The 25,074-nt window shown below is 40.8% G+C and overlaps 1 protein-coding gene across 1 annotated transcript in view; it reads left to right on the forward strand.

Annotated features, from left to right (window-relative positions):
- Window positions 1-14,851: 14,851 nt before the first annotated feature.
- LOC150078384 (uncharacterized) overlaps window positions 14,852-25,074 on the forward strand; it is a 77,801-nt gene continuing 67,578 nt past the window's right edge. The window contains exon 1 of the mRNA XM_090385043.1: window positions 14,852-15,052. Within this exon, the coding sequence (XP_090241169.1) occupies window positions 15,001-15,052 (52 nt within the window). The 5' untranslated portion in view covers window positions 14,852-15,000. The remainder of the gene's footprint in view (window positions 15,053-25,074) is intronic.

The raw sequence follows: 25,074 nt of genomic DNA on the forward strand, positions 1-25,074 counted from the left end.
CACGGGCAATATATCTTCTCCCGGACGGGCATATATAGAAGCGACATAAAATTCCCCTAACGGTGAGGCTATATGGGCACATACGGCCCAGTTTGTACATAAGTCTGAGATCTTGGTTACCGTGAGGTCAGGATTCCGGACAGCGATGGCAGCCCACGGGTTGTCTCCATCAAGTTGTACGATTTGTAATGTAGGGGGTAGCCTTTTACTTCTTTGTTGTAGGTGTAAGGCTCCTGTAGCATTAGTATGTCATAATTTTCTTCCATGGCTTTTTTAGCCATTTGTGCGGCAACAGCCTTAGATCTCTGGGCATTGTGCTGTGCGAATTTAATCTTTGTTTGATTATAGTGATTCTTTTTATTCCCCATAGTCGGTTCTGTTCTGTTGTGCACTCTTAGCCTTTATGTAGATTGGACACTTATTATCCCGTAGTGTGTGATCAAATGGCAGCTTCGTTTCTTTACAATTCACACAGATTAGGTTCTGCTTTCCTGGGGCAAAATGCAAATTCATGCCCGATGTCTGCACAATGACCACAGGTAGGCTGTGTTTGCTTACAGGTGTGGGTCGTGTGACCAAAGCGGCAGCACCTGTAGCATTTGGGAACAGCCACATGCTCACGAAAACTATGACTGCCCCGGTTTATATAGATTCTTGATTGTTGGCTCAAAGATTTCCAGGCCGCTGCTGAGAGCTCTATGATCCAATTTATGGCATTTCCGTTTCTGGATTTAGTTTTATATTTCGGCATAATGTGTTGCCCTGATTCTTCCTCCATGAGTGTCTGCTTCAAGTTTTTGCAGTATATTTTCTCTGTTAATTCTTCTGGTGTTGTCTCTTTGTCTACATCAAATACAATGATGCTTGGCCCTTTCCGTCTAGGAGGCTCTGCTAGAAGTCCCAGCGTTGAAATTTGGGGTTGCCTTTTATGTCCTCCGCAGTTTCAGTTTCAATTAACACCCCTACGTTTCTTGTTTTCCGAATAGATCTAATCTTAGTATGCTTGAAGTCACCCTTCAGTTTTTCTGCTATTGTTTGTTTTACTTCTTCACTGGTCTTGTGTGTTTCTGTAGAGGCTGGTTTTAGTACAACTAGGTGCTGTTTTGGTATGAGGGTTTTTCTTTGGGCTGTTGTGGTTCGGTTTGTAATGGTGCTTTCATTTGGCTTGTTTAGGTTGGTCCTCAGCGCTTGGGAGTAGGTAGGGACGCGCTGTAGCATTTCCTTTGCCCTACTGTTTTGATAGACTTGAAGTTTGGCTAAGGCAACCTCTTTTTCCAAGTTGGTCTGGACTAGGATTGTCTCCATTTTCATCCATAATCCCATTATTTCCCCCCCGGAGTGCAGTCGTAATCCTATTATGTTGATCTTTAAATAGGCTTTCTAGGGTAGTCCTTAGAATAAGAGACTGCTCCAGTGCAGTGCCTTCAGGCAGTCTGGGGTCCAGTGGGGTTTCTTGTTTTTCTGTCACATTTTCTTGTTGGGAGATAGCCTGCTCCGTTTGGTCTTTGTTCTCGCTTTTGGAGCGGGTTTTCATCTCCGATCTGGGAGCTGTGGATTGCTTGCCCTTTCTCTTCGCTGTGGATGCTGTTAGAGTACTGTCCAAATCTTCGTTATTCTCTATAAGTATTGGGTCATCGTTATTTATAGCCTTTTTCAGAGGCATACTTGGATTTTTCGATTTTACGGCCAGGTCCGGATTATCGGGATTGTTTCGGTTTATCGGTTCCATATTTTCCCCGGATGAAGAGTTCTGAACGGCAGCTATTGAACTGCTTAGCTGCAGGAGTGTAATGCTTAGTGCAGATTCTGTTTTATGCTTGTTGACCTAAGCTTGCCGGGTGGGGGGGCGGGAGAGATTCAACCCTAATCACCAAAATACCTGGATGTTGTGCTTAGTTTATTATTCGTTCTGGGAGGTCAGCACTGTGCACATAATTATATATATTCTCAATATCATGATGTAGTGAAATTACCTGACTTTTATTAATTCTGTGTTAAATATATTTAGTACCCCTAAAATGTTTTGGATATAGATGTCTTGTAGTAGCAAGTAACTCACACTAACGGTCACTCACATAAGGTCCGACGAATCAGGGCTCGACTGCGTGGGACACTGAGAACGTATTGTTATATATATTCAAAATATCATAAATGTAGTGACATTAAATAACTTTTATTAACCCTGTATTAGATCAAATATATTTAGTACCCCTAAATGTTCAAGGTATAGATGTCTTAAAGTGCGTGGCAAATAACTCACACTAATAACGGTCACTCAGACAACGTCCGACCAATCAGGGCTCGACCGCGTGGTGTACAACTGTCTTTGTTTATCAGGCACCATATTAAAATTAGACAGAAAACCAGTAAAATATCTGATATTCATCATGCAAAAACATATGTGGCTATAAAGCTGTTCATTTGCAATTCCCGATAGTTGATATCATCATCATTTAAGCGATATTTGCGGTACCGATAGCTTTAACAAAGTTCAACTTAATATACAATGGGAAGTTGTCACGTTCTAGCCCAGCGAGATCAATGCTAATGAAAAGTGACCATAATTTTCGTTTACCTTGGCCGATCTTCACGAAGTTGATGTCTGTGGACACATCTTGAGAAGAGGAACTTGACGGACACAAAGTAGAGCAAAATGTGACACTTTAAACTACTAAAATCACGACAAATAGTGGAGCACCAAAACTGTGCGTCTGATCAGTAATTGGACAGCGCCCTCTCACCTCCCATTAAAAGTCAGTGGGGCATGCCCAAGCCCCACCAGGAGAAAATCAAGGTTGGGGAGGAGGCAGGAGGGGCAGCCTCCTCCCCTACCGCCGAGGGAAGGGGAAAGAAAGATTGGTCCAGCAAGAGTGCCGGCACTGATTGCCATTATGGCTGGCATATGCAGAAAGTTCTGCGGTCTCATTGAGCTGGTTGGAATTCAGCTGAGTATAAAGTCACTCGTGAGGCTGTGACCCGTCCGGAGGAAGTCCATATGTGGTGTGCACTTTCGTGGGTCAGGTCCGGTTCGTGTGATCCTCTTATTATGGGTTAATTTTTATTATTATTATTTATTTATTATTATTTTTTTTTGCTGTCATAGGATTCATTTCATGGTTGTTGCTGTTGCAGTGGTGGATGCGGGAGAGTCCACCTTCTTGTGAAAAGGTCTTGCGCATATTGAGTGAAGACACTATAGGTATCCTTTTCAGTTAGTATCAGATATTCCTGGTCTCGTAGCATTATTTGGGTAGTTATAAATCGGCAGCGGAGATCCTCGTACAGTGGGCAGTCGTACATCAAGTGCCCCCCATGTCTCGTGTAGACTGCAGCAGTATAGGGGGGGTGTCACTCAATCCGAATCCATGGAGTTTTCCTCTTATGGCGCCAAGGCCGGTCAACAGGTAGGTTGTGAGAAGTCCAGGAGAAAGCCAAGGTGGATAGTTTGGGTACACCAGTTGCATATCAAGAATAAATTTTATTAGTGATTTCACCTTTGGTTGATGTCTGCCAGCGGTTTTGCCAGCTCTGGTTGAGACGTGCGAGGAGACGTTTGCATTCCACTTTGTGGTCAGATTCATGGTCCACGGTGAAGTTCAGGTGGTTAGCCTCCCGTCCCTTGGAGAGTTGATATGTTAGGCTGCGGAAGACTATTTCTAGGGGAAGAGTCCCTGTCAGGGCCTGGAGAGCGTGCGTGCTTACAGTATTGCAAGCTCTTGTTATTGTAAGTAATATATACCTCTGCGTGGTTTCCAGTTTTCTTCTGTTGACGGCCGTGGTAGCCTTCCGGCCACACGCCAGCGGCATACGTTATGGCAGGCAGGAATACGGTTTTATAGAATACCTTGAGGGCTCTCCTCCGCAGGCCCCAATCCTTGAAGAGTATGTTCTGATCTTTTTCTGTATGTAGGTCAGATGAGGGGTGAATGAGAGGTTATTATCTAGGACAACCCCGAGGTGTTTTAGTTCCTTTGTGAGCTTGATTGTAGTGCCTTGGATGCGGATTTGGGGTGGTCTCCTGATGTCCAGGGTACCTTTTAACAGTATTGAGTTGGTCTTGGTTGATGATATGCAGAGATTGTTTTAGGTTGGTTGGTTGATATGTTGTTTAATATTGTTGCTTAGCACAAGAGCTGCTAAGGCCATATTGTGCCTGTTTTAGGTTGGAGGGGTAAAGTGTATCTAGGGTCAAACGGCACCAGGGGTTTCCCCCATCTCCGCATAGTTTACTTTGTGTGGTGATACAGTTCACTGTAAATTCCAGAGATTTAAAAGTGTATGGATCTTGAAATGTGTGGTGTCATGTACCGTTGTTCTTCTGGCCATTTAGCCGCCAGGCCCGACGTTGCCCCACTTTCGCCCCGTGAAGGCAGACCAGGTACTTAGTAAATTGCATTTATTCTGGCAGGTCATGCCCCCTATTTTCCTGAGATTTCAATGGCAAGGACCTAAAAAAAAAAAAATTTTGCACATTGTATGTTGATCACATACATGTTTCCTGGTTTGAAGGGGTTGCGTTTGAAAATTTAATGGCAGAGGAGAGGGCGAAATAATTTAAAGAAGCTAGAATTTTGGTGTTGGGGCTTGTGCTGGCATAGAGATAGAGAGGGGAGGAGACTGAAGGCTAGGGGGGGGTAGCTAGGAAAGACTGGGGTCAATAGAGTAGACGACCCCAGCATGTGCCAGTGGGGCATGCCCATGCCCCACAAGAGAGAACGATGTGGGATGGCAGGGGGAGGCAACAAGAAGGCTGTCGCCTCCCCTTCTGTCAGGGGAGGGAGCTGGCACAGGTCGCCGTATGGCCTGGCGGCTGCATGTCTGCTTGAGTCAGGTCCTTGGTTGGGTCCTAGTTGTCCAATCCGTGTGTAGGTTCCTGTCAGTGGTTGTTACTTGGCCGTAGGACAGGTGCCTTAGTCAGGTCCGTAGTTGTGGGTATTTAGTCCAGTATGTGGTTACTTATGTCTCTGTCTGGAGTCATGGTCAATAGTTATTGGATCCTGGGTCCATTTGCTGGATCCGAGTTTGTCGAGTCCGGGTGTAGGATCCTGTCCGTAGTTGTCACTTAGCACCAGGACTGGTCTGTTAGTCAGGTCTGTGGTTGCAGGTGTTTGGTCCAGTATGTGATTACTTCAGTTTATGCTGTTTCTTCCTGGGATGCAATCCCTTTGTGGATTGTCTTGATGGTGACTGTCCGTGCACCTTATATGGTTGTTTGCAAAGTCATATATTGTGGGCCCGAGAATCGGGCCCACTATTGTGGCTGTGGGGGTGGAAGAGTATGCCTTCTGTCAAAAGATCTTGTGCAAAGTTTGCCAGTGCTTTGTAGCTGTGCTCTACCTCCAGTAAGCGTTTCTCTTGATTCTCTGGTACATAATGTACTTCTGTAATTAGTCGGCATTGGAGGTCTTCATAAAGCTTGCAGTGGTACATAAAATGCTCCCACGTTTCCACTAAGTCACAATGACAGAGGGCATTCCATTTAAGCAACAGAACCTTCAGTGCGCCACCCATGCAATAGCCTCTCTGCGCAAAAGTCTTAAACTTTTGTTTTGTTACAGTTATATTTTATGTGATTTATCATCACTACATTAGTTATTAGGCCAAAATTATTCTAGACATTTCTGTTTTATTTTATTTATTTTTTATTATTATTATTATTATTATTTTTTTTTTATTTATTTATTTTCTTTTTATTTATATATATATATATATATATATATATATTTTTTTTTTTTTAAAGCTCTGGATTGGGCCCCCAGAGGATTTTTTTTTTTTTTTTTTTTTTTTAGGTGTTGTTGTCTCATAACCTGAGACCTTATGCGTCCCATCTACTGGAACTGGCCCACCTTCCCGTGGTGTGGACGAGTATCTAGAAGCAGCCTTCCTGGTGATAGCTGCTTCTGGGTAGCCAAGAGGTCAGCATAACACAACAACATAACATGCATTAAACTACACGAACATTGCACTATATTACACGCTGGCCTGTTTTGCAGAGTCTGTTCAACGTACAAAGAAACGAGGTGGATTTGAACGGACGTTCTAGGAGCCACCCTACCTATACACACACATGTCCACATGTCCACATAGACATTTGTGTTGATTGAAGGATTCGTTATATCGGTCTTTAGCCTGTGGTCACACAGAGATAAGTAAATATCCCGTGTGACCACAGTTACCGCCCCTTCCTCGTGGAGGAAGACCTCTACACGTTTGGAGGTTAAAATTATTTAACTTAACTTTATAAAATCTTAAAACTGTAGTCTCACACTGAGTCTCTTTCCAAGCATAGCACTATCTCAATAGGCCTTTCCTAGCAGGCCAATGACAAGCCACGGAACCTCCTGACACAGACCCATAACTACAGACAACATCACTTAACAATTTCAATCGTAATCTGTTCTTCTCCGACTTAGGGCCATTGCCTTTTCATACTCGGGACAAGTATGGTCTACAGCATTATGTTCTGCTGTTACTTTTCTGCGTTTGCAATTTATACAACAAGGCGGTCTTTCCTTGTTAACACAATCTTTATAGGAATGTCCTTCAATGGAACAATATCTGCAAAACGCTTTCATTTTGCAGAACTTTGCAATGTGGCCAAAAGCCATGCATCTGTAACACTGGGTCACCGTGACAATGTCGCGAACCCGACAGGCAGACCAATTCACAAACACTTTTCCTTTTCTAATCAACTGCTTGTGGACGGAACCTGCTATCTGCACTATCCAGTTATTCAGTTTCTTGTTCTTTGCTTTATTCACAGATATCACGTTAAAACTTTCTTGGAATACATCTTGGTTTACTCCATAATCTTTCAAGTTCTTAATCCATAATTGTTCTTTCAACTCGTCTTTATTCACATCTAGTTCCACGTCATAAATCAGAACCTTAGGATTTCGCTTCTTTACCTTTTCCACACACAATTTTAGTTCTTTAAACTTTGGACAATCAACGAGCAAATCTATATCCTTTTCTGACTCTACTTCAAGGATGATCTTCTTATTCAGTACAGCTCTTAAATTTTGTACTTTAACATTCTGTAGCTCAGGTCTCACTTTTTTGATTAGATCTTTTTTAATATCTTCGCTGCATTTATGTTTACTGTTCTTGGTAGTAATAACTGCCACTCTGGGTTTTGCAACGCACTTTTCTTTTACCACAGTAGCATATTCCTTTTTGTATTGTTTTTGAATTTCTTTCTTTTCAGCCTTAATGACACGTAAGTCTATCTCCAGCTTTACTATGGCCATTTCTAGATCATCCCATATTTCCATAATCTTGGTTGCTACATTGCCCGTTACCCGATGTTCTCTTTGCAATAGGAGAGCCCTTAATCTCCATCTTGCCTCCACTATTTTATCTAATCCAGTTACCACTGGTCCTCGTTCCGAACTTTTTGTCATAGAATTTAACAGCTTCTTCATACTATTTATCATTTCTAATTTCTTTTCTGGTGTCCACATCTCCTGCTTTTTCCTTTTACGAGCTGTATCCTGAGATTCCCCAGTACTGTCAGTTTTTCCATTTAGTTCTTCAAGATCTATATCTTCCACCTCTTCCTGAGTCTCAGAGTTTTCACTCTCCGAATCACTATCTGCTTCCAACTCCATCTCTGCTTTTTTCTTGGAAAGAGAGCCAGCGCTCGACTTTTTACCGGACATATTAAACGGCCAATTGCCAACTATTTACAACTTTAACTTTATACAAGGTCTTTAAGATCAATACTTCAACTCAAAACACAAGTATCCAAAAATCTATTTAGAAACTTATTTAAAAACACCCCCCACTCAAGTGAAACGAGTGGGGGTCCCAAAAGCTTTAAACGTGAGGGCACAAAATGCAATATTTAGACCAAATTCTCTCTGCCCCACCAACTCAATACCCGTTTAGCCGGTCAGGGGGGGATGAACCCCTAACCGCTCACCCCAGACGTCGAGAACGTAGGGCAGCTAATCAATGCACTTCGTGCAACAGGAAACTCAAAAAGTAACAAATCAATAAAAAGAAATTTCAATCAAAATTCGCTAATTACACTTCTGATAAGTCACTCAATCAGCCCAAGATTAGCCCCTGGGGCAATGACAGAGGGCATTCCATTTTGGATCTCCTTTGAGGCCTCCATTCCCTGGGCCTAAGCCCATCCATGGTTAGGTCTAAAAGGGTATTAATATCAGAGTCTGAATTCAATTATTATTAAATTATAAAACTTGAAATAGAAAAATCTATTTCAAGTTTTAACTTCACAGATCTTATTAAGAAGAGTTCCCGCCCCTGCCGCTGGGAGGCGGGCCTCTACTATCTAGGTACTGTCTCCGTTTAAATACATCCCGCACATAATCATTAAAACAATGAAACGTCTGTTTATCAACAAACAGGACCCAGAGGACATCCCTCTCCAGGCTACCTATGGACAATCTTAAAGCATTTCTTAAGTCTTCATATATTACACAATCCAGCATAATATGTTCTGATGACTCTGGATACCCACAATAACAGCACTCACGGTTTCGTAGCCCCAACTGGTATAATCTCATGGCAAGTCCGTGTCCAGTTAACAAAAAAGTGGCATGCAACCCAAATTGCAACCACTCCTTTTTTCTTATCAACCAAATCTACCTTCGGTAAAAACATATGTCTGACGTCCCTTGTCCGATCCATCCCAATCATCTTGCCACCTCAACATTATTTCTTGTTTAATTCGTATCTTCTCTTGTTTCACATCATCTCGATTATAGTTCCTCCCTTCTTCTGGACAAGATAATATTCCCATAATTTCTTTCCTTATATTTCTCTTTGTATAGTAAATTAGACCAGACAACAGGACGTTATACTGGACAGGGATCCTCCCAGAGATCACCTGCAAGGCCACTGTCGAGACAGTTCGACATGCTCGGGTAATGGCTAATAAGGCAAATCGCTGTGCCTGTAATAAGTACTTTTGTATTTTCACTAGAGGAATTCTATGTACCCAAGCTCCAGAGGCATAAGTTACGATAGGAACAAATAAGCATTCATATAACATATTTACAGAGCGGCCTTTTATTCCCCAATCGACCCTCACAATCCTCCGGAGCTTCGCATAAAGTGTTCTTATTTTGTCTTTCAAATACATTACATGCTTTGTAAAAAACAATCTTTCCTCTAGCAACAAGCTCAAATATTTTACTTCCTTCGCATATCGAACTGAATCATCCAGTAGCCTCACAACAGGGGCACGATTCCGACTCAATCTACCTTTTAGTAGCATTTGGACAGTTTTTTTCTCTTGATACTTCTAACTTATACCTTCTTGTCCATAACGCCAATTCACTCAGCACTTGTGCTGACCTTTCTTCTATTTGCAATCTAGCATCACCTTCAACCAGGATTACCAGGTCATCTGCAAATGCTATCTTAATCACACCTAAAGTTTCAGAACTTAGAAATTCATCGAAGACCAGGTTCCCAGCAAAGGGCCCAAGATTAGCCCCTGGGGCAATGACTCAATCAGTCCCCAATATTAGCCCCTGGGGCAATAACAGAGGGCAGTGTTGCTCAGTCCAAAGGTCATCAGTTTGAATCTGATGGCGCCGTGGCCAGTTAGGAGGTACGTGGCCAGCAATCCTGGGGAGAGCCAGCTTGGGTATTTTGGGTATACGGCCGAGACAGTTGGGAGGAATTTTCCCGTTATTTGCCCTTTTGTTGAGTTTTGCCACCGTGTTTGCCAGGTTTGCTGGAGATGTACAGTTAGTCTTCTTTTCTCTATTTTCGGTTCGCTGGCTACATTTAATGTGAGATTTAGGCAGGTATCCAGTATGCCTCTGGAAAGGCTGTAGAGGAGTCCACTGCGTATCACTTCCAGATCCAAGGGGAGGGCACCCGTGTGCACCTGAAGCGCGTGTGTACTCACTGTGTTGCCAGTTCGTGAGATAGTCAGCAAGATGTACCTCTGTATGGTTTCTAGTTTTCTTTTATTAGTTGCAGTGGTTGCTTTCTTGTACCAGACACCCGAGGCATAGAGGATGACTGGCAGGAACACAGTTTTGTGAAAAAGAGCAAGGGTTTTCTTCTTTATGCCCCAGTCTTTGCTGGTGATTCTTGCAAATAGTGACGAGTAATTTCTGATTTTATTTCTTAGATAGTTAAGGTGGGGAGTGAAGGATGGGTTTCTATCAAGGACAACCCCGAGATATTTCATTTCTGTGGTCAGGTTGACGGTGGTTCCTTGTACTTTTATTTGGGGGGTCTCCTGGTGTCCAGGGTTCCCCGAAGTAGGATGGAGCTTGTCGTAGTGGATGATATCTTTAAGTTATTTTCGTCAGCCCATTGTTGTAGAGTGGCGAGCGCCCGGTTTGCTGTGTTTTCCAGCTGTGCCCTGGAGTTTTCTGCCAGTGTCAGGACAAGGTCATCCGCATACACCTGGGAGACTGCATTTCCGAAGTTGAGGTTGAGGAATCCGTCCAGGACCATGTTCCAGAGCAGTGGGCCCAGGACGGAGCCCTGTGGGCATCCTCTGTAGATGCGTCTGGTTATTGTATAGTAAGGAGCAGTGACTTTTACTGACCTGTCGCACAGGTAACTGCTGATGCAATTGTATAGATTACTTGGGAGTTTGGCCTCACGGAGCCTGCTGAGGACGCTTGGCCACCAGAGGGTGTCATACGCCCCGGCAAAGTCAACCGCTATGGCAAGAAAGTATTTGCGGTCTGTTTCTGTTGCAGCGTTGATGATGCTGCGTAGGGCATCGGTAGTGGAGTATCCTTTTCGAAATCCAAATTGTTTGGGTGACTCTAAGCCTGCGTTTCTATAGTGCTTCTCTATCCTGTTTCGCAGGAGATGTTCAAGAAGTTTGTTGAGAACTGTCAGGAGCCCTATAGGGCGATAGGACCCTGGAAGGTCCTGCTTCTTCGTGGGATTCTTCAAGATTAACCGGAGCGTCGCCACCCTCCAACTGCACGGGAAGTAGCCTTCTTTGAGGCATTTATTGTATAGTTTCAATATTTCCTCTGGGATGGTGTCCACTGCTTTCTTGATGATCTCTGGCTCTAGGAGATCTTCCCCTGGGGACTTTTTGTTTCTCAGCTTGGCCGCTGCGGTCTCCAGCTCAATCTTGGTGAAAGGTTCCTCAATTTGCTGGGTTGTGTATATGCTGTTCTGTTGGCAGAGCAGTACTTGTTCTGGCGTAGTGGGATCAATGTGCTCCGGAAACATAGCATCCAAAATATTGTTGACTGTTTCGTGCCACGTCTTTGTGAATCCCCCTTGCGGTTTCCTCATTGCTGGGACTACCTTGCCTCTGGGAAGCTTGTTTGTAGTCACCCAATAGACCACTCCCCAGGGGTTGTCATTTCCTGTCGTGGAAACTAGGTGTTCCCATGTACGCTGTTTTTTGCTGTGTATTGATTCCTTGCAGTACGGTATCGTTCTCGGAGCGCCTCTACTTCTGCAATAGGCCAATCATGTCTGGCCCGCTGGAATTTTTTTTCTGACAGGGCAGAAGTATGGGGGCGATAGAGGAGATGCCCCAGGTGTTCAGTGAGGCATGCCCATGACTCACCAGTGCTTGGCTCAGGCCGCCAGAACGGCTGCTATTCGTCCTTCATTCAGATCTTTTGTCTATCTTCAGGGTTGCTCGATAGGTCATCTTTGGTGTTATGCACATTTTGGCTTCTAGCGATTATGTGGCTAGTGTGCATTCAGGTCCCATCTTCTTCTGTACAAGTCTTCAGCGAACTTGAAGAAGGCAATATATTCCTGCCTCCCGTCCAGGAGGTGCTGTTCTCTATCTCTGGGCAAAAAGGTGATCCGGGTGATCAGCTGGCAGCAGAGGTCATCATAAAGCTGGCATTCATGCACGAGGTGGTGCCAGCTCTCCAACTCTCCAAAGCAGCAAGTAGGGTCATCTGTAATGCCCAGGGCTGTAAGCTTAGCCTTAAAGGCACCATGTCCCGTTAGCAGGAAGGTCGCGTGGAGTCCCGGCGCGAACCATGCTGGAGCCATTGGATAGAGTTTTCCAATGTTGGGGAAGAATCGTTTGGTGACTTCCCCCTTTGGGGAATTCTCCCATCTGGTTTTACAGGTCTGCATGAGGTGATTTGTAAGTCTCTTTTTCTCAGTCAAACGGTTTGTGGTAGGATCTGCGTCGAAGCCGGCGAAGGTACAGGCTATTCCCTTGGAGAGTTCATATAATACTCCACATTTAGCCACTTCGACGTCTTAAGGTATGGTTCCCGCCAGCATCCTCAGCGCGTGAGTGCTAACTGTGCTACAGCCCGGTTTATAGCGAACAGCATGGCTCTGTGGATAGAGTCGAGGATTCTGCGATTTACAGCCATGGTAACTTTGGGGTACCATGCTCTGGAAGCATAGGTAGCTATCGGCAAGAAGGCGACTTTGTAAAAAAAGATTGAGGGTCTTCTTTTTCAATCCCTTTTTGCGACTCTGGTAACAGGTGCTGTATAGCCCCGTATCTTCTTACGGATGTATTTCAAGTGTGCTTGGAAGGAGAGAGAGAGAGAGAGAGTGGGGTCCAGTATTACTCCCAGGTACCTAAGCTCCTTGGAAAATCGTAGTGTGACACCATCAATCTTAATCTGTGGGGGTCTCCTGTAATCTAGGGCACCCTTCATAAGATTGGATTTCGTTTTGGTTGCAGAGATCCTAAGGAAGTGGATATTGGTCCACTCTTGTAGGATTTTTAGGGCATGGTTTAGGTAGATGGTAGACGTCAGAGTGCCTGGCTCATGGATGACTGAACCCAGGGTGTCCCAGCACAACATCGCCTAAAGTATGACACCGCCGCCACCGGCTTCTTTTCGTCCCACGGTGCATCCAGGCGCCATTACTTCCCCAGGTCAACGATGCACACGTACCCGGCCGTCCACATGGTGCAACAGGAAATGTGATTCATCGGACCAGATGACCTTCTTTCAATCACTCAAGGTCCAGTTTCGATGATCGAGTGCCGGTTGTAGGCGCCGTCGCCGGTGAACCGTGGTTACCATGGGCACTTGGAGCGGCCTGCGGCTACGCAGCCTCATTTTCAGCAGGGTTCGATGTACATACTGTGTGTTGTGACACATTACTCCTGTCATCAGCATTGCAATTACCGGCGAGTTGCGCCACAGTCGCCCTTCTGTTGCCACGAATCATCCGGGAGAGCATCGATGAACCGTTGTCGTCCAACAAGAATAACAGTGATTAACAGAGCTAACTATCAGGTGTTTTTTTTTTATACCGTGTCCCGACCCGCGCACGCGCCGTATTCCACTTGCAGTTGCTTCGATTTGCATAATGACTGGTTGGTCATAATGTTTTGGCTCATCGGTGTATAGTACGGGGGGTAGTCACAAAGTTCTGAGAACGGTATATAAATGATAGAGGTACAGAACTCTTTTTTTTATTTTTATTTTTCAATGTATTCTCCCCCCCCCCCAGTTCAATACACTTATTGTATTGCAAAGAGTTTTTTAATTCTTAAGGTTAAGCATCAAAACAGGCTTCCACAGTTGCTTTTGGCTCTTCGTCTTTATAATGAATTCCACGTAGATTGAGACCTGAGGTTTCTAAACGAATAATAGTCATTTGGGAGCAGACCTGGGCTGTACGGGCGATGGTTTAATTGTTGAAATCCATATTCATTTTAGCTAGCCTGTGCAGCCGGGGCTTTGTCCCAGGGTGCATTGTCATGGCGAAGTAAAACACGATGACCCAACTTATTTTATTTATTTTTTTCTTTTCTCGAATTGCAATTTTTAACTTTGACATAAGGCTGGCATAATATCCCCATGGTATTGGTGGTTTTAGTGTGTAAGTAAGCAATTAACAACAATCCTTTTTGTGTTTAAAAAAAATTTCCAGATGATGGTTGGAGTTCCCTTGTGCTGCTTCCACTTCATACTTTCTAATTTTAATTCAGGATCATAAAAATGTAGCCAAGTTTCATCATCAAATGGGATAAAAATTTATATGGATTGGCAAGAATTAATTTTCAATTCTCTATTGATGACTCCCCGCGATGTTTGTCATGGATAGAAAGGTTTTTGAGAACTTTTCTTGCACAAACTTTGGACATTCCTAAATGCTCATGCGTTAGTGTTAAAATTGCTTCTGTGGGAAATATTAAGTAATTTTTTCAAGTTCAGACATTTTAATTCCTTTATTTTCTCATTTTTTCCCTTCAATGATGGCAGTTGTTTCAGATGGCTGATCAGACCTTGGATCATCCTCGACTGACTCCCGTTCCCTTTTGAACTCTGTTGATATCTTGCAATAGTAGCGTAACTGGCTGATACTTCCTCAAACTCTAGTCATTCTTTCATGGATTTCGTGAGCATTTTTGCCATCTTTCATCAAAGTTTGATTACTTTGCTGGATATTCATTATTCTTCTTCTTCTTCTTCCACCTACCAACATAAAATATAAAATTTTAGAAATTTCATAAGACATTGATATACAATTTTTCGTGTTATTTTTTTTATTTCATTTTCTATACGCTGTTTCTCAGAACTACTTGACCACCCCCTCGTATACAGGGAATATCTTTTTAACGCTTATCCTGCCTCTAGAATTTCTTATGGTTAGTTCTGTTATTTTTGGCCATTTTTTGTTTTACTGTACTTACTGGCCTGTTTTTATTAAGGATTAAATAAAGAATGTAAGTTACTATTCATTTGAAAATCAATATTAATGTTGGAGAACCAGGCGATCAGTGAAGTTTAAAACTGCACCAAGTGTTGCAAACTTACGTAAAACTGTTGCACGCCTATCCTCCAATCACAGCTCCTGTTTCTCGACGATTGGCTGATGTCAATGGAGAAACCTCCAGATGGCGGACAAATGTTTGAATATGGCTTTCAATCAATAGCTTACGTACTGGAAAGAGGAGCTGAGAGAAGCAGTGTAGCCAGTAGGAAACTTTTAATAAGAGTTTCATAGCCTGCTTTCCTAGTAGGACAAGAGCTTGCTCTTGTTGAGGAGAGCCATTACACCACTGAATTTGCTTTAACCATCACAAGAAAAATGTCCCGATGTGTGGCAGGCGTGTCTGTCCTTGTTTACCTGCTTGTGTCAGGTGAGTACTGCACTTATAATTTCTTTCTTCAGATAGTAATAAAGTAAGTTAAGCACAATAATACTCCTTTCCGTTCTACCAATTTATCAACATTCGAAACCTCAAGAAATCTGTTTCGTCTTTAAATGATCGCATGAACAGCACTCCTGAAGGTGCGTGTTAACAGTTTCGACTGGGCGTCACCAAAATTTCATAACCCTAACTGTCAAACTGAAACTGAAAGGTTAACTGAGTAACTGTCATTTAAAAATACCCTGTAGAAACCGCGGCTTGGATTACTATTTTTAATAGAGATTGGTGTACTTGCTCTTCCTTTCATTTACCAACATTTTTGTTGAAGTGGAGTCTTATTGTAATACAACATAAGCATGCATATTTCAGTACTGGCTGCTTGCTGTTGTTAACCTTGATAATGAGCTCTTTGATAAAGTTAGGTCTTCACAATTGGAAACAGGGGTGCTTACATACCTATCTTCATCAAATATATTTGCCTGTAAGAAGTTTCGGAATCGAATCAAGTATGAAACGGTATTCGAGACAATACAATAAGTATAGTTGCAAACCTCAAGAGCATTCTCGCTAATAAAAGCCATTTCATTATGGTAAGAATAAGTTAGGATGAATCAGTCATTTAATGCGTGTTCGTACAAAAATGCGCACTTATGTTTGCCTTTCCCGTTAATGCAGATGATTTTTTTTTTTAATGAGAATTATTTCCGACGTTATGCAATTGCCACATTCTAGAACGTTTTTTTTCCCTCCTCAATATGAGCAATATGTAAATCATGATTTTTTTTCATTTGAAAATAACGGCCATATTTCGTAAGACTTCTGGAGTTAAACAACTGGAAAGTATGCTACAGGAATTCTTGTCGCTCTATTGCCAGTAGAAAGCCGAGTGGAATAGAGCGGATCAGTGCTCTCCCCATTTTTCCCTTAAGTTTAACTTGTCATAGAATAATTTTAAGTATGTTGAACTTGTTAACTGTATGTTTTCAGACATCATCTGTGCCCTCCCCCGTAGACTGCCGATATTCTGCAAACAAAATCCGGTACACTAGTGGTTACCTGGTCTGATTACGCTGCACCTCACACATTACGCGGATTATCTGATATATGGTTCGATAAAATTTTTATCTTTTATTATAAGTCTAAGAATAAAGTGTAGAAAGTGTCGCTTCTCATGTTTAAGAATGGCTTGCGTTCTTATACATCATTTTGTTTGCCCCTACATTAAAAAAATGCCTTCGTGGAATAATGCAAAACTGATTTTCCGTAAGTTTAGGTTTATGGAGAAGGTCCTCTGGTTGTAAAACATGATGAAAAGGATGATCAATGACTCCGATGCAGTACTATAAGTTAATAATGTAAAACTATAAGTTTTACATTATTTAATTGGTAACTTTAATAACCGCGAAACTTTCTGACACTAATCACTCCTCCTCATCAAATATTCAATAAACATATAATTAGTAATATCCTGTATGCTTTTAACCAGCTAATTCTGAGTATGGTTTCAATTATCTTTAAGACCCACAATGAATTTTAATGAATCACTATTTAATGAACCAATTATTGCATTGGACAGTGGCATAAAAATATGAACAGCAAAAAACATACTATTAGACCCTATTATTATAATTTTCGACAAAATTATCAAAATTAAAAGGATTAAATATTTAAATTCTAATAGAGTTAAAAGCAACCATAAAGCCCAAAATAACATAGTTACTTCCTTAAAGTAAACCTTCCCAAATAAGACAAACAAAAACAGTGAGTAGAAGACGTAATCACACTAATTAATAATAAATAAATAAAATAAAAATAAATTGAAATACAAATGTGAAAGTTGAATTAACCGACATGGTGACAACCGAGTGGTCAGGGTGAGAAACTATTCAGTTACTCACAAACCATGCTCGAATCTTGATTATGTTGATTTTAGTACGAAAGGACCAAAACAAGAAAAAATATTTTAGTTAAAGTTTCTCTCTCTACATTGTAAAGTCCTCTGATCCTTTTGGCGTTCCGGAGTATAAATAGAAAATTTATTATTTCATTTATTTATTTATTTCAAATAAAAATATAAAAATGTATTTATTTCAAATTTATTTAAGTGTAGATGCAGGCCTTGTTATTTTTAATAGAGTAACTGGACTACTGTAGTATGCATGGAAGGGGAAGAGAAGAACGCAAACCGGAAGACGAAGAAATAGCAATGGGAGAGATGTTTTCCGCGCCCTTGAAACTGTAATCAGTTAAATTTTAAAAATAAGAGAATGAAACAAAAAGGAGTTTTTTTTATTTTGGTGCTCCATATGCTTCAAAATCGCCTTTTCATATTGGATAAAATGTGTTCTGTGAACTTTTATATATTAAAGGCATGTGCGAATAGCTAAATATAACTTCATTTAGTAATCCTTTTCCTGCTGATTTGATTGAAAATATCATTTCACCTAAGTTGGTGTCCAGAATTTCTCAGAGACTAATTCTGAAACCTTTTGAAAGTATGCTTAAGTTGCTTTTGTGTTTATTACTTTCTTCCAAACAAATAACTAGGTACTCCCGATTCCGATATACTAGCTATAATATCTCTGTTGGCATGAGATAGCATATACAAAGAAAATATTTTTTAACAAGTTGACTTAACCCGGTTTATATTTACTTTTTGCCGAGTTATATTTACTCATGTCTTTAATTTCGTTAAAGAAAAGTAGACCGCTTTGAAGTTCTCCATAACAGTTGAGTGGTTTCGCTCCTTTTCACTCGTTTGGAGAGTTCTGGGTTCGACTCTCGTCATAGACTGGAGGAATTTTTAAAAGTCTCTTTAATCAGGGCTGTAGTTGGCTGATCCCAGGCGGAGGAAGTAGGGCTCCTCTCCACTTAAGTTAATCCGGGATTTTCAGCCCACATGACATGCAAATCGACCCTTGAACATTCTTGTGCAGAATACTCAAGGGCCGATTTGCACAGAACATATCTGGTTGATATGTACAGAAATTACAATATACACTTGTACAGACAATATACAGTGTTACAATATGGCTTGAGTTTCCTATGCGCCTAAAATTCAATAACAGTATTCAAAAATATTTGAGAATGCTTGTTATAAAAGTTAAGAGTATTATGATAACTTTCCACATTAATATACGTCTGACACATATGCAAAATGAGTAATTTTATTTTTCCTGTAGATGTACCGGATTCTGTGATCGACTTGTTTGTGATCTTCGTGATCCAAGTAAATCGCACAATGTTGTAGAGTTTCAGGCGCATCAGCGACTTAGACCATATTGCGCCTTATATGTCTGTAAATTGCGTGTATTCTGTGGGATTTTTTGTGTGCTGGACGAAAAACAGAATTTTTCCGGGGGGGGGGGACCAATCTACCCTCGTCCGACTAATTCAGCTACTTTATGAAAAATACCCATAAACATTCCTCCCGTCATTGACAGAATTCGAACTCTGGTATTTTCCACCCGGTGTGGGGTGGACGGTGAGTATATTAACTGTGCTACATGCCAGAGCATCGCAAAATGACGTGGAGGGCGGTTATAAAGCTGAAAAATAAGGTTCCAGTTTTTGTTTGTTTATTTAATCAGTAAATTCTCTTGCCGGTTACATGTTTTTTTTTATTTATTTCTGTCATTTATATTACATCGTTCAGTTTTTGTGTGAAAGAATCCAGGAAAAGTCAATTAAAATTAAATCCTATTTGATCCCGTGTACTCGAAATAATAAAAGCACACTTGAAAACCATATTGGAATCATTTATACTATTGGTTCATGTGTTACTATTGTGCTTATTTGTGCCTTGATTTACAATGTGAATTTACGCAAACGCATTAATTAATTTGGTATTTGAAAATTAACTCATTAAATTCTGGTTAATTTATAAATTCGATTGCTGGTTAAAACTTTTTGAATGATATACGAGGTGTGGCAATAAAGTTCCTGGACTGGTGCAATAAAAAGTACACAATGTGAAGGAGCTCAAAAATGGTTTTATTTTTATTCAAATTAAGCACTACATAATTGAATGCACTTATTACACCTTTCTAAAAGAATCAGAAAAGGCATCAAAAGAGATTATGTTTAGTTCGGCGGTTACGTGTTTCTTTATGTCCTCAACATCCTGAATTCTCTTTCCTTTGAGGGCAGTTTTCACCTTGGGGAAGAGGAGCCCGCTGGTGCTAGATCGGGAGAGTAGCGTCAATGGTTGATATGTCTTCCACAACAAGTGCGGAATGGGCGGGGGGCAGTGTGGTACAACAAGGATCTGCTGCCTCGCTCGTGAAATGCTCTTCAATAGTCTTTGAAGCACCTGTACACATTGATACTCTCTCTCTCCCTTTCAGGTACAAATTCCTTTTTGAATTACACCCTGTATGTCGAAAAACATGATCAGCATCGTTTTGATCCTTGACTTCTGTAAATGTAATTTTTTGGGCTTTGGTGATGATTTTGAAGTCCACTGCACAGTGGACTTCTGGGTCGTACTTAAACACCCGACATCTATCTCCAGTGACAATACAGTCGAGGAAATTAGGATTGTCTTGATAAGTCTGGATGAAGACTTCTCATGATGACACTCTTCGTTGCTTCTGCTCATCCGTGCTACTCTGCAGTACAAATTTTGCAGATTTTTCCCTAATTCTTCACACCGAATCGCCGACCGGGCTAGCCGAGTGGGTAAAGTACCTGCCCGGCAACCCAAAGGTCGCGGGTTCGATTCCCGCCTCGGGCTTGGATCAAAGTACTGCAAAAACCTTGGGAGGTGCAATATGGCCACAGAAGCCGATGCGCCAACAACTACCAAATCAAAAAAAAAAAAAAAAAAAAATCACACCGAATCTGACGAATCGTCTCCTTATTCATATCCAACTCATCAGGGATCATTCTGAGGGGCAAACGACGATCTGTTGCCACAATTTCCCGAAATTTTGCAACTCTATCCTCATTTCGAGAGATTTGACGGACGTCCATTTCTTGGGCCATCGCGAACATCCTCACCTCCGTCTTTGAACCATATAGTGGTACGACTTAACGTTTCATCATCATAAACAGTTTTTAAAATTTAATATGTTACTGTTGCAGACTTTTCCAGTTTAAAGCAAATTTGTTATTCATTCGCTGCTCCAACCTGTCAGCCTACTAGACAGTCTCTCTACCACCTGTTGGAGGAAGTTTGAACTGCAACATACCACTTCCGTTTATTTTAAAACTCATCGAACATGACCGCAAGCACCAGTCCAGGGAACTTTATTGCTAAACCTAATATGATTTATCTTTGTAAATGCGAAACTTGAGGCTAGTAATGTATAACCTCCATAAAAGTTTTCTGTATTTTATTTAAGTACCTATTCAGTTTTCTTTTTAAATTGAAAAGGAGTTTTACCGAAAAATTTTAAAGTGATACCTGAAAAGGATGTTTACATCTGCTACAAAGAATTTGATTGTTTAAGAAAAAAACTCCGACCCCAGTTAGTTTGAGATCAGCTAACTCGGAGTTCAGTTAGAATAAACTTGCAGGGGTCCCCAAACTTTTAGAGAAGCATGCCACATATGAATTTTTGGCTGGTCAGAGAAAATTCCTAATTACTGAAAACTACATTTCTCTGCATAACTCTAATGTTATGCAGAGAAACAAATTTTATACATACCTATATCTACAGATTCAAAAATAAATCGATGGATATAAAATATACCAGTTTGTTTACATTAAATTTTAATTATTACTTACTTATTTATTGTACTAATCACAAAAATACAGTCAAACAACAAAATTATAATTAATGCGATGACTGTGGTTGTAGAGTGCGACTAAGTTTCGTAATACTTAAAGGGGGGGACCGAAAAATCTTTCTACCCGGGGCGCGAAAATACTTTGGTCCGGCACTGCCCGTGACTGCTCAATACGATTAATCTTTGTAATTATAATTTATTGTAAACTCCTCTGACCTGGTGGTCGTGCCAGAGTATAAACAAGAACATACCAAAGTCACACCTCCATATCATAGGCAGTTCGCTCGACAACTCCGTAACATCTTTTCAGGCACTGATTCCACTACTCTTTTCTTCGTACAATAAATTAGGGACATTCTTCAATAGTTACAAAGAAACATACAAATACAATATTCAGGGCCGACCGGGCTAGCCAGGTGGGTAGTGTCTGTCTGGCAACCCAAAAGTCATGGGTTCGATTCCCGCCTAGGGCTTGGATCAGAGTAAAATGCAAAAAACCTTGGGAGGTGCATTATAACAACAGAAGCCGATGCGCCAACAACTAACAAAAAAAAAAAAAAACAATATCCAGGACACTGATAATACATCTAATTAAATGCCAAAAAAAAAAAAAAAAAAACTGCAACGCGTGTTTAAATTTACGGATCATCCAAAACGACCAACACCAGAGCATATTATCATAATAAAAGTTTATAATCAAAACACTCCATAACTGAACTTAGCCAGTACGCGCAATCTTTCGATCACAAACCTTAATAGATTCGGCAATAACCCTAATCAGATTAAATTCTAATTACAAATTACATCAATATGAAGCTTTGGCTATAGAATGGTTTCGACAAGACATCATATGAAGCTTTAAATGCTAAACTACCAGCAAACCTTTCGCCAATATGGCACTTGACACAGGTAAGTTCCCCACACGTGACCAGTATTGCATCCTGGGTGTTAAAAAAATCACTATAAAGTCAACTGCATTCTTCCATTACTACGATAACCAACTGATGATGATAATGTCGAAAGTCTTACGTCGGAATGCTTGTTTTTTAATTTGGTTTTTAGTCCAGTAAACTTTAGTGTCAGTAAACTGACAAACCGACCACAGAACACACGCAATATTACAGAAGAAATAAAAATGTATAGGAAGAAATATGGTCTCAGTCGCTGAAGCGCCTAAAACCATTTAACAACAATTGTAAAACAGTTATTAATCAATCCACGCTCTAGTTTGAACAGGTGAAGAGTAGTAGTGGCATGTGATGCAAGAAAGCATGTATATGAGCTTATGCAGCATCAGCCAAAAAAAAAAAAAATCACACCATTCCCTCCAAATGCCTGTCCAGTTCCTCCTTAAATTTATTTAACCTATCAACTTCCACAAGGACAGATGGAAGTTTGTTCCAGCAATTAACCACCCGCTGGCTAAAGGCAAATTTCCGCACATCTATTCTACATCTGTCTTTTCTTAATTTGAATTTATGCCCCCTTAGGTTCGTAGTCTGAAGAAGTGGAAGGAACCCATCAGAATTCAGCGTGCTCAACCCATTCATGGCCTTATACACCTCAATCAGATCACCGCGCAGGTGCCCAGTCTCCAGCCACTGCAATTTGCAGAACTTAAGCCTCTCTTGGTAAGAGGATCCCTTCATTCCTCTCTCCAATCTTGTTGCCCTTCTCTGTACACGCTCAAGTAAATCTACATCCTTCCTAAAATGAGGCCTCCAGACCTGTACGCAGTACTCAAGGCGTGGCCTGACCATTGCCTTATACAGAGGGACAATCACCTCCTTTTCCCTGCTAGCAAAATTCTTATATATCATTGACAAAACCCCATGACCTGCCCTGGCAGCCTGTCTGCATTGCTCAGAAAACTTTATATATCTGCCTGCACAATTACTCCCAGGTCTTTCATTTTCTACCACCTTAAGTGTAGTACCTCACAGTTGGTACGTTTCTCTGGGGTTACTTCTGCTCATATGCAGTACTTTGCATAAAAGTGAAACTTTCTGCGTTAAGAACAATAATAATTTATTGACTGTAAAAATATACCTTCTGTAACAGTTATGTTAATATGTAAGTTATAGATGGAATTATTAGTGAATTGTAAATATATGAATTGTATAATGTATGTACAGAATCATTAATGTGTAAATACTGTATATATTAAGCATAAAATGTGTATAAATGTATTTCGGGACAAGACTACGTGTTCAGTATATGTAACCCACTGCACGTAGTATCTCGTACCCTGATATGTACTTAGCACCCTCCTGGCACTTTGCCGTCCCGGGGTGGTTTCCTTATGGAAATAAACAGATAATAATAATAATAATATGGGTAGAAGTAAGCATAAGTAAAGAGTAAGAAAACTTTCTTCTTGTCCAAATGATAATCGAGCAAAATCTGGTCTCTTGCCAAAGCTAGTGTCCATAAATATTAAATAATTGGACCGATCCTTTCACTATCGTGCGTCTTTTCACTATCGTTTATTAAGATTAGGAAATCGAGGGTTTAGTGTCAAACAACTACAAAATTTCATTTTATTTTTGCGATAAGTTTAGTTTCACTTTATACAAATAATAATGCATATCATGCCATAGAACTGTATCTCTCTAGTACTTTACAAGTGTGCTGAGGCTGTAAGTACATTTAAAGTAAACGAAGAAAATGTCAAATGACTTTTTTTTTTGGTTAATTACGAAATCATCAACTACAGAATGATTTGATTTTGTAGTTTATGTTAGACCGCAACTCACAAATACATATGTTACCTTGTGTGGGAATACGGCGCTCGCTTAGCGCTGATTCACTTAGCAATGTTTTCCGGAACGAATTATCAGGTATTACCTATTAGGTATTCCTACTGTATTATAATATTTGAGCATAAATTATTATTTTTTTTATCTTACGTGCTTATATACGTTTATATAAAAAAAAAAAAAAAAGGAGGAATAAATCACAGGATTTCCACAGGGAAACGCCCTCATGGGCGTTTGAGTTAGAGCCAAGAATTTCAGGCTGTAAGCAGTGTGTGTTCCAAAGCACGTTTTTCTGTTCTCGATATGAAAAGCAAAGAGAAGGAACCGCAGATGTCCGCCTGAGTATATTCAAGTATGAATGATTTATCCAAGCACCCCCCAAAAAACTTTAGCTCTTGAAAATACTATTCCTTAAAAGGTTACACCTATCATTGACTGGATTTGAACTTGGGTTTTTCTAAATAGTTGAAGAAATTCGAGATGTATAAGAGAGATAAATATAAAATGAACAAGAGTGAAATGTTCACTGTTATAAATGATTCCAGAACTAGAAGCCATAGATTCAGATTACCGGGGGGGGGGGGGAGAGGTTCGAACTAAAATAAATTTTTTTTTTCTGTTTATACTCCGGGACGACCAACCGGTCAGAGGAGTTCACAAGATAGACAGATTACAAGAAACAGCACCGTATTCAGCAGTCACGGGCTTGAACCCCGGTCACTCAAGGTACGTGTACTTATGTACCCGCGCGCCTGACCACTAGGCTACGGCTAGGTTGTAAGCCGTTTTGTTTTAGGCAACGATTTGCCTCCATGGGTAGTTAAGGCTGATATCTGCAGGCAATTCAAAGCTCATCTGGATGGCTACCTACGTGAGGAGGAAGTCAAATAGGTGGTTTTATTAAACTTTTATTATTTTATTTATCGTCTGTTATTTATTTCCTTTTTGGCCAGTTCAAAAGAAAGCAAGCGTATGAGCTTATGTAGCATTAGCTAAAAAAAAAAAAATTCACACAACCATTCCCTCTAAAAGTTTGTCCAGTTCCTCCTTGAATTTATTTAAGCTATCACCTTCCACAACGACAGATGGAAGTTTGTTCCAGCAATTAACCACCCCCTGGCTAAAGGCAAATTTCCCCACATCTATTCTACAACTGTCTTTCCTCGATTTAAATTTATGTCCCCCTTAGGTTCGTAATCTGAGCAAGTGGAAGAATCGCATCAGAATTCCGCGTGCTCAACCCATTCAAGGCCTTATACACAATGAGGTCACCTCGCAGGTGATCTCATTGAGGGATAATACTAATTTGGGCTAATACTAATTAGTCGCTGCCTGCAACCAACAGCTCCATATCTTTCTGTACATTAAAATAATTTAGCTCCTAATGATAATTATTCAGCCAATGGGAGAAGAGAGATGCGGGTTACGTGTAATACGTAACAAATACAAAAATATGTAACAGAAGCCTGTTTTACTGTGGTAAAACAAACTTCTGTTTAATCGTGGTCATGCGTTGTT

Source organism: Mastigoproctus giganteus, chromosome 11 (genome assembly GCF_048544385.1).
Source record: "Mastigoproctus giganteus isolate SK-2022 chromosome 11, ASM4854438v1, whole genome shotgun sequence".
NCBI classification, from domain to species: domain Eukaryota; kingdom Metazoa; phylum Arthropoda; class Arachnida; order Uropygi; family Thelyphonidae; genus Mastigoproctus; species Mastigoproctus giganteus.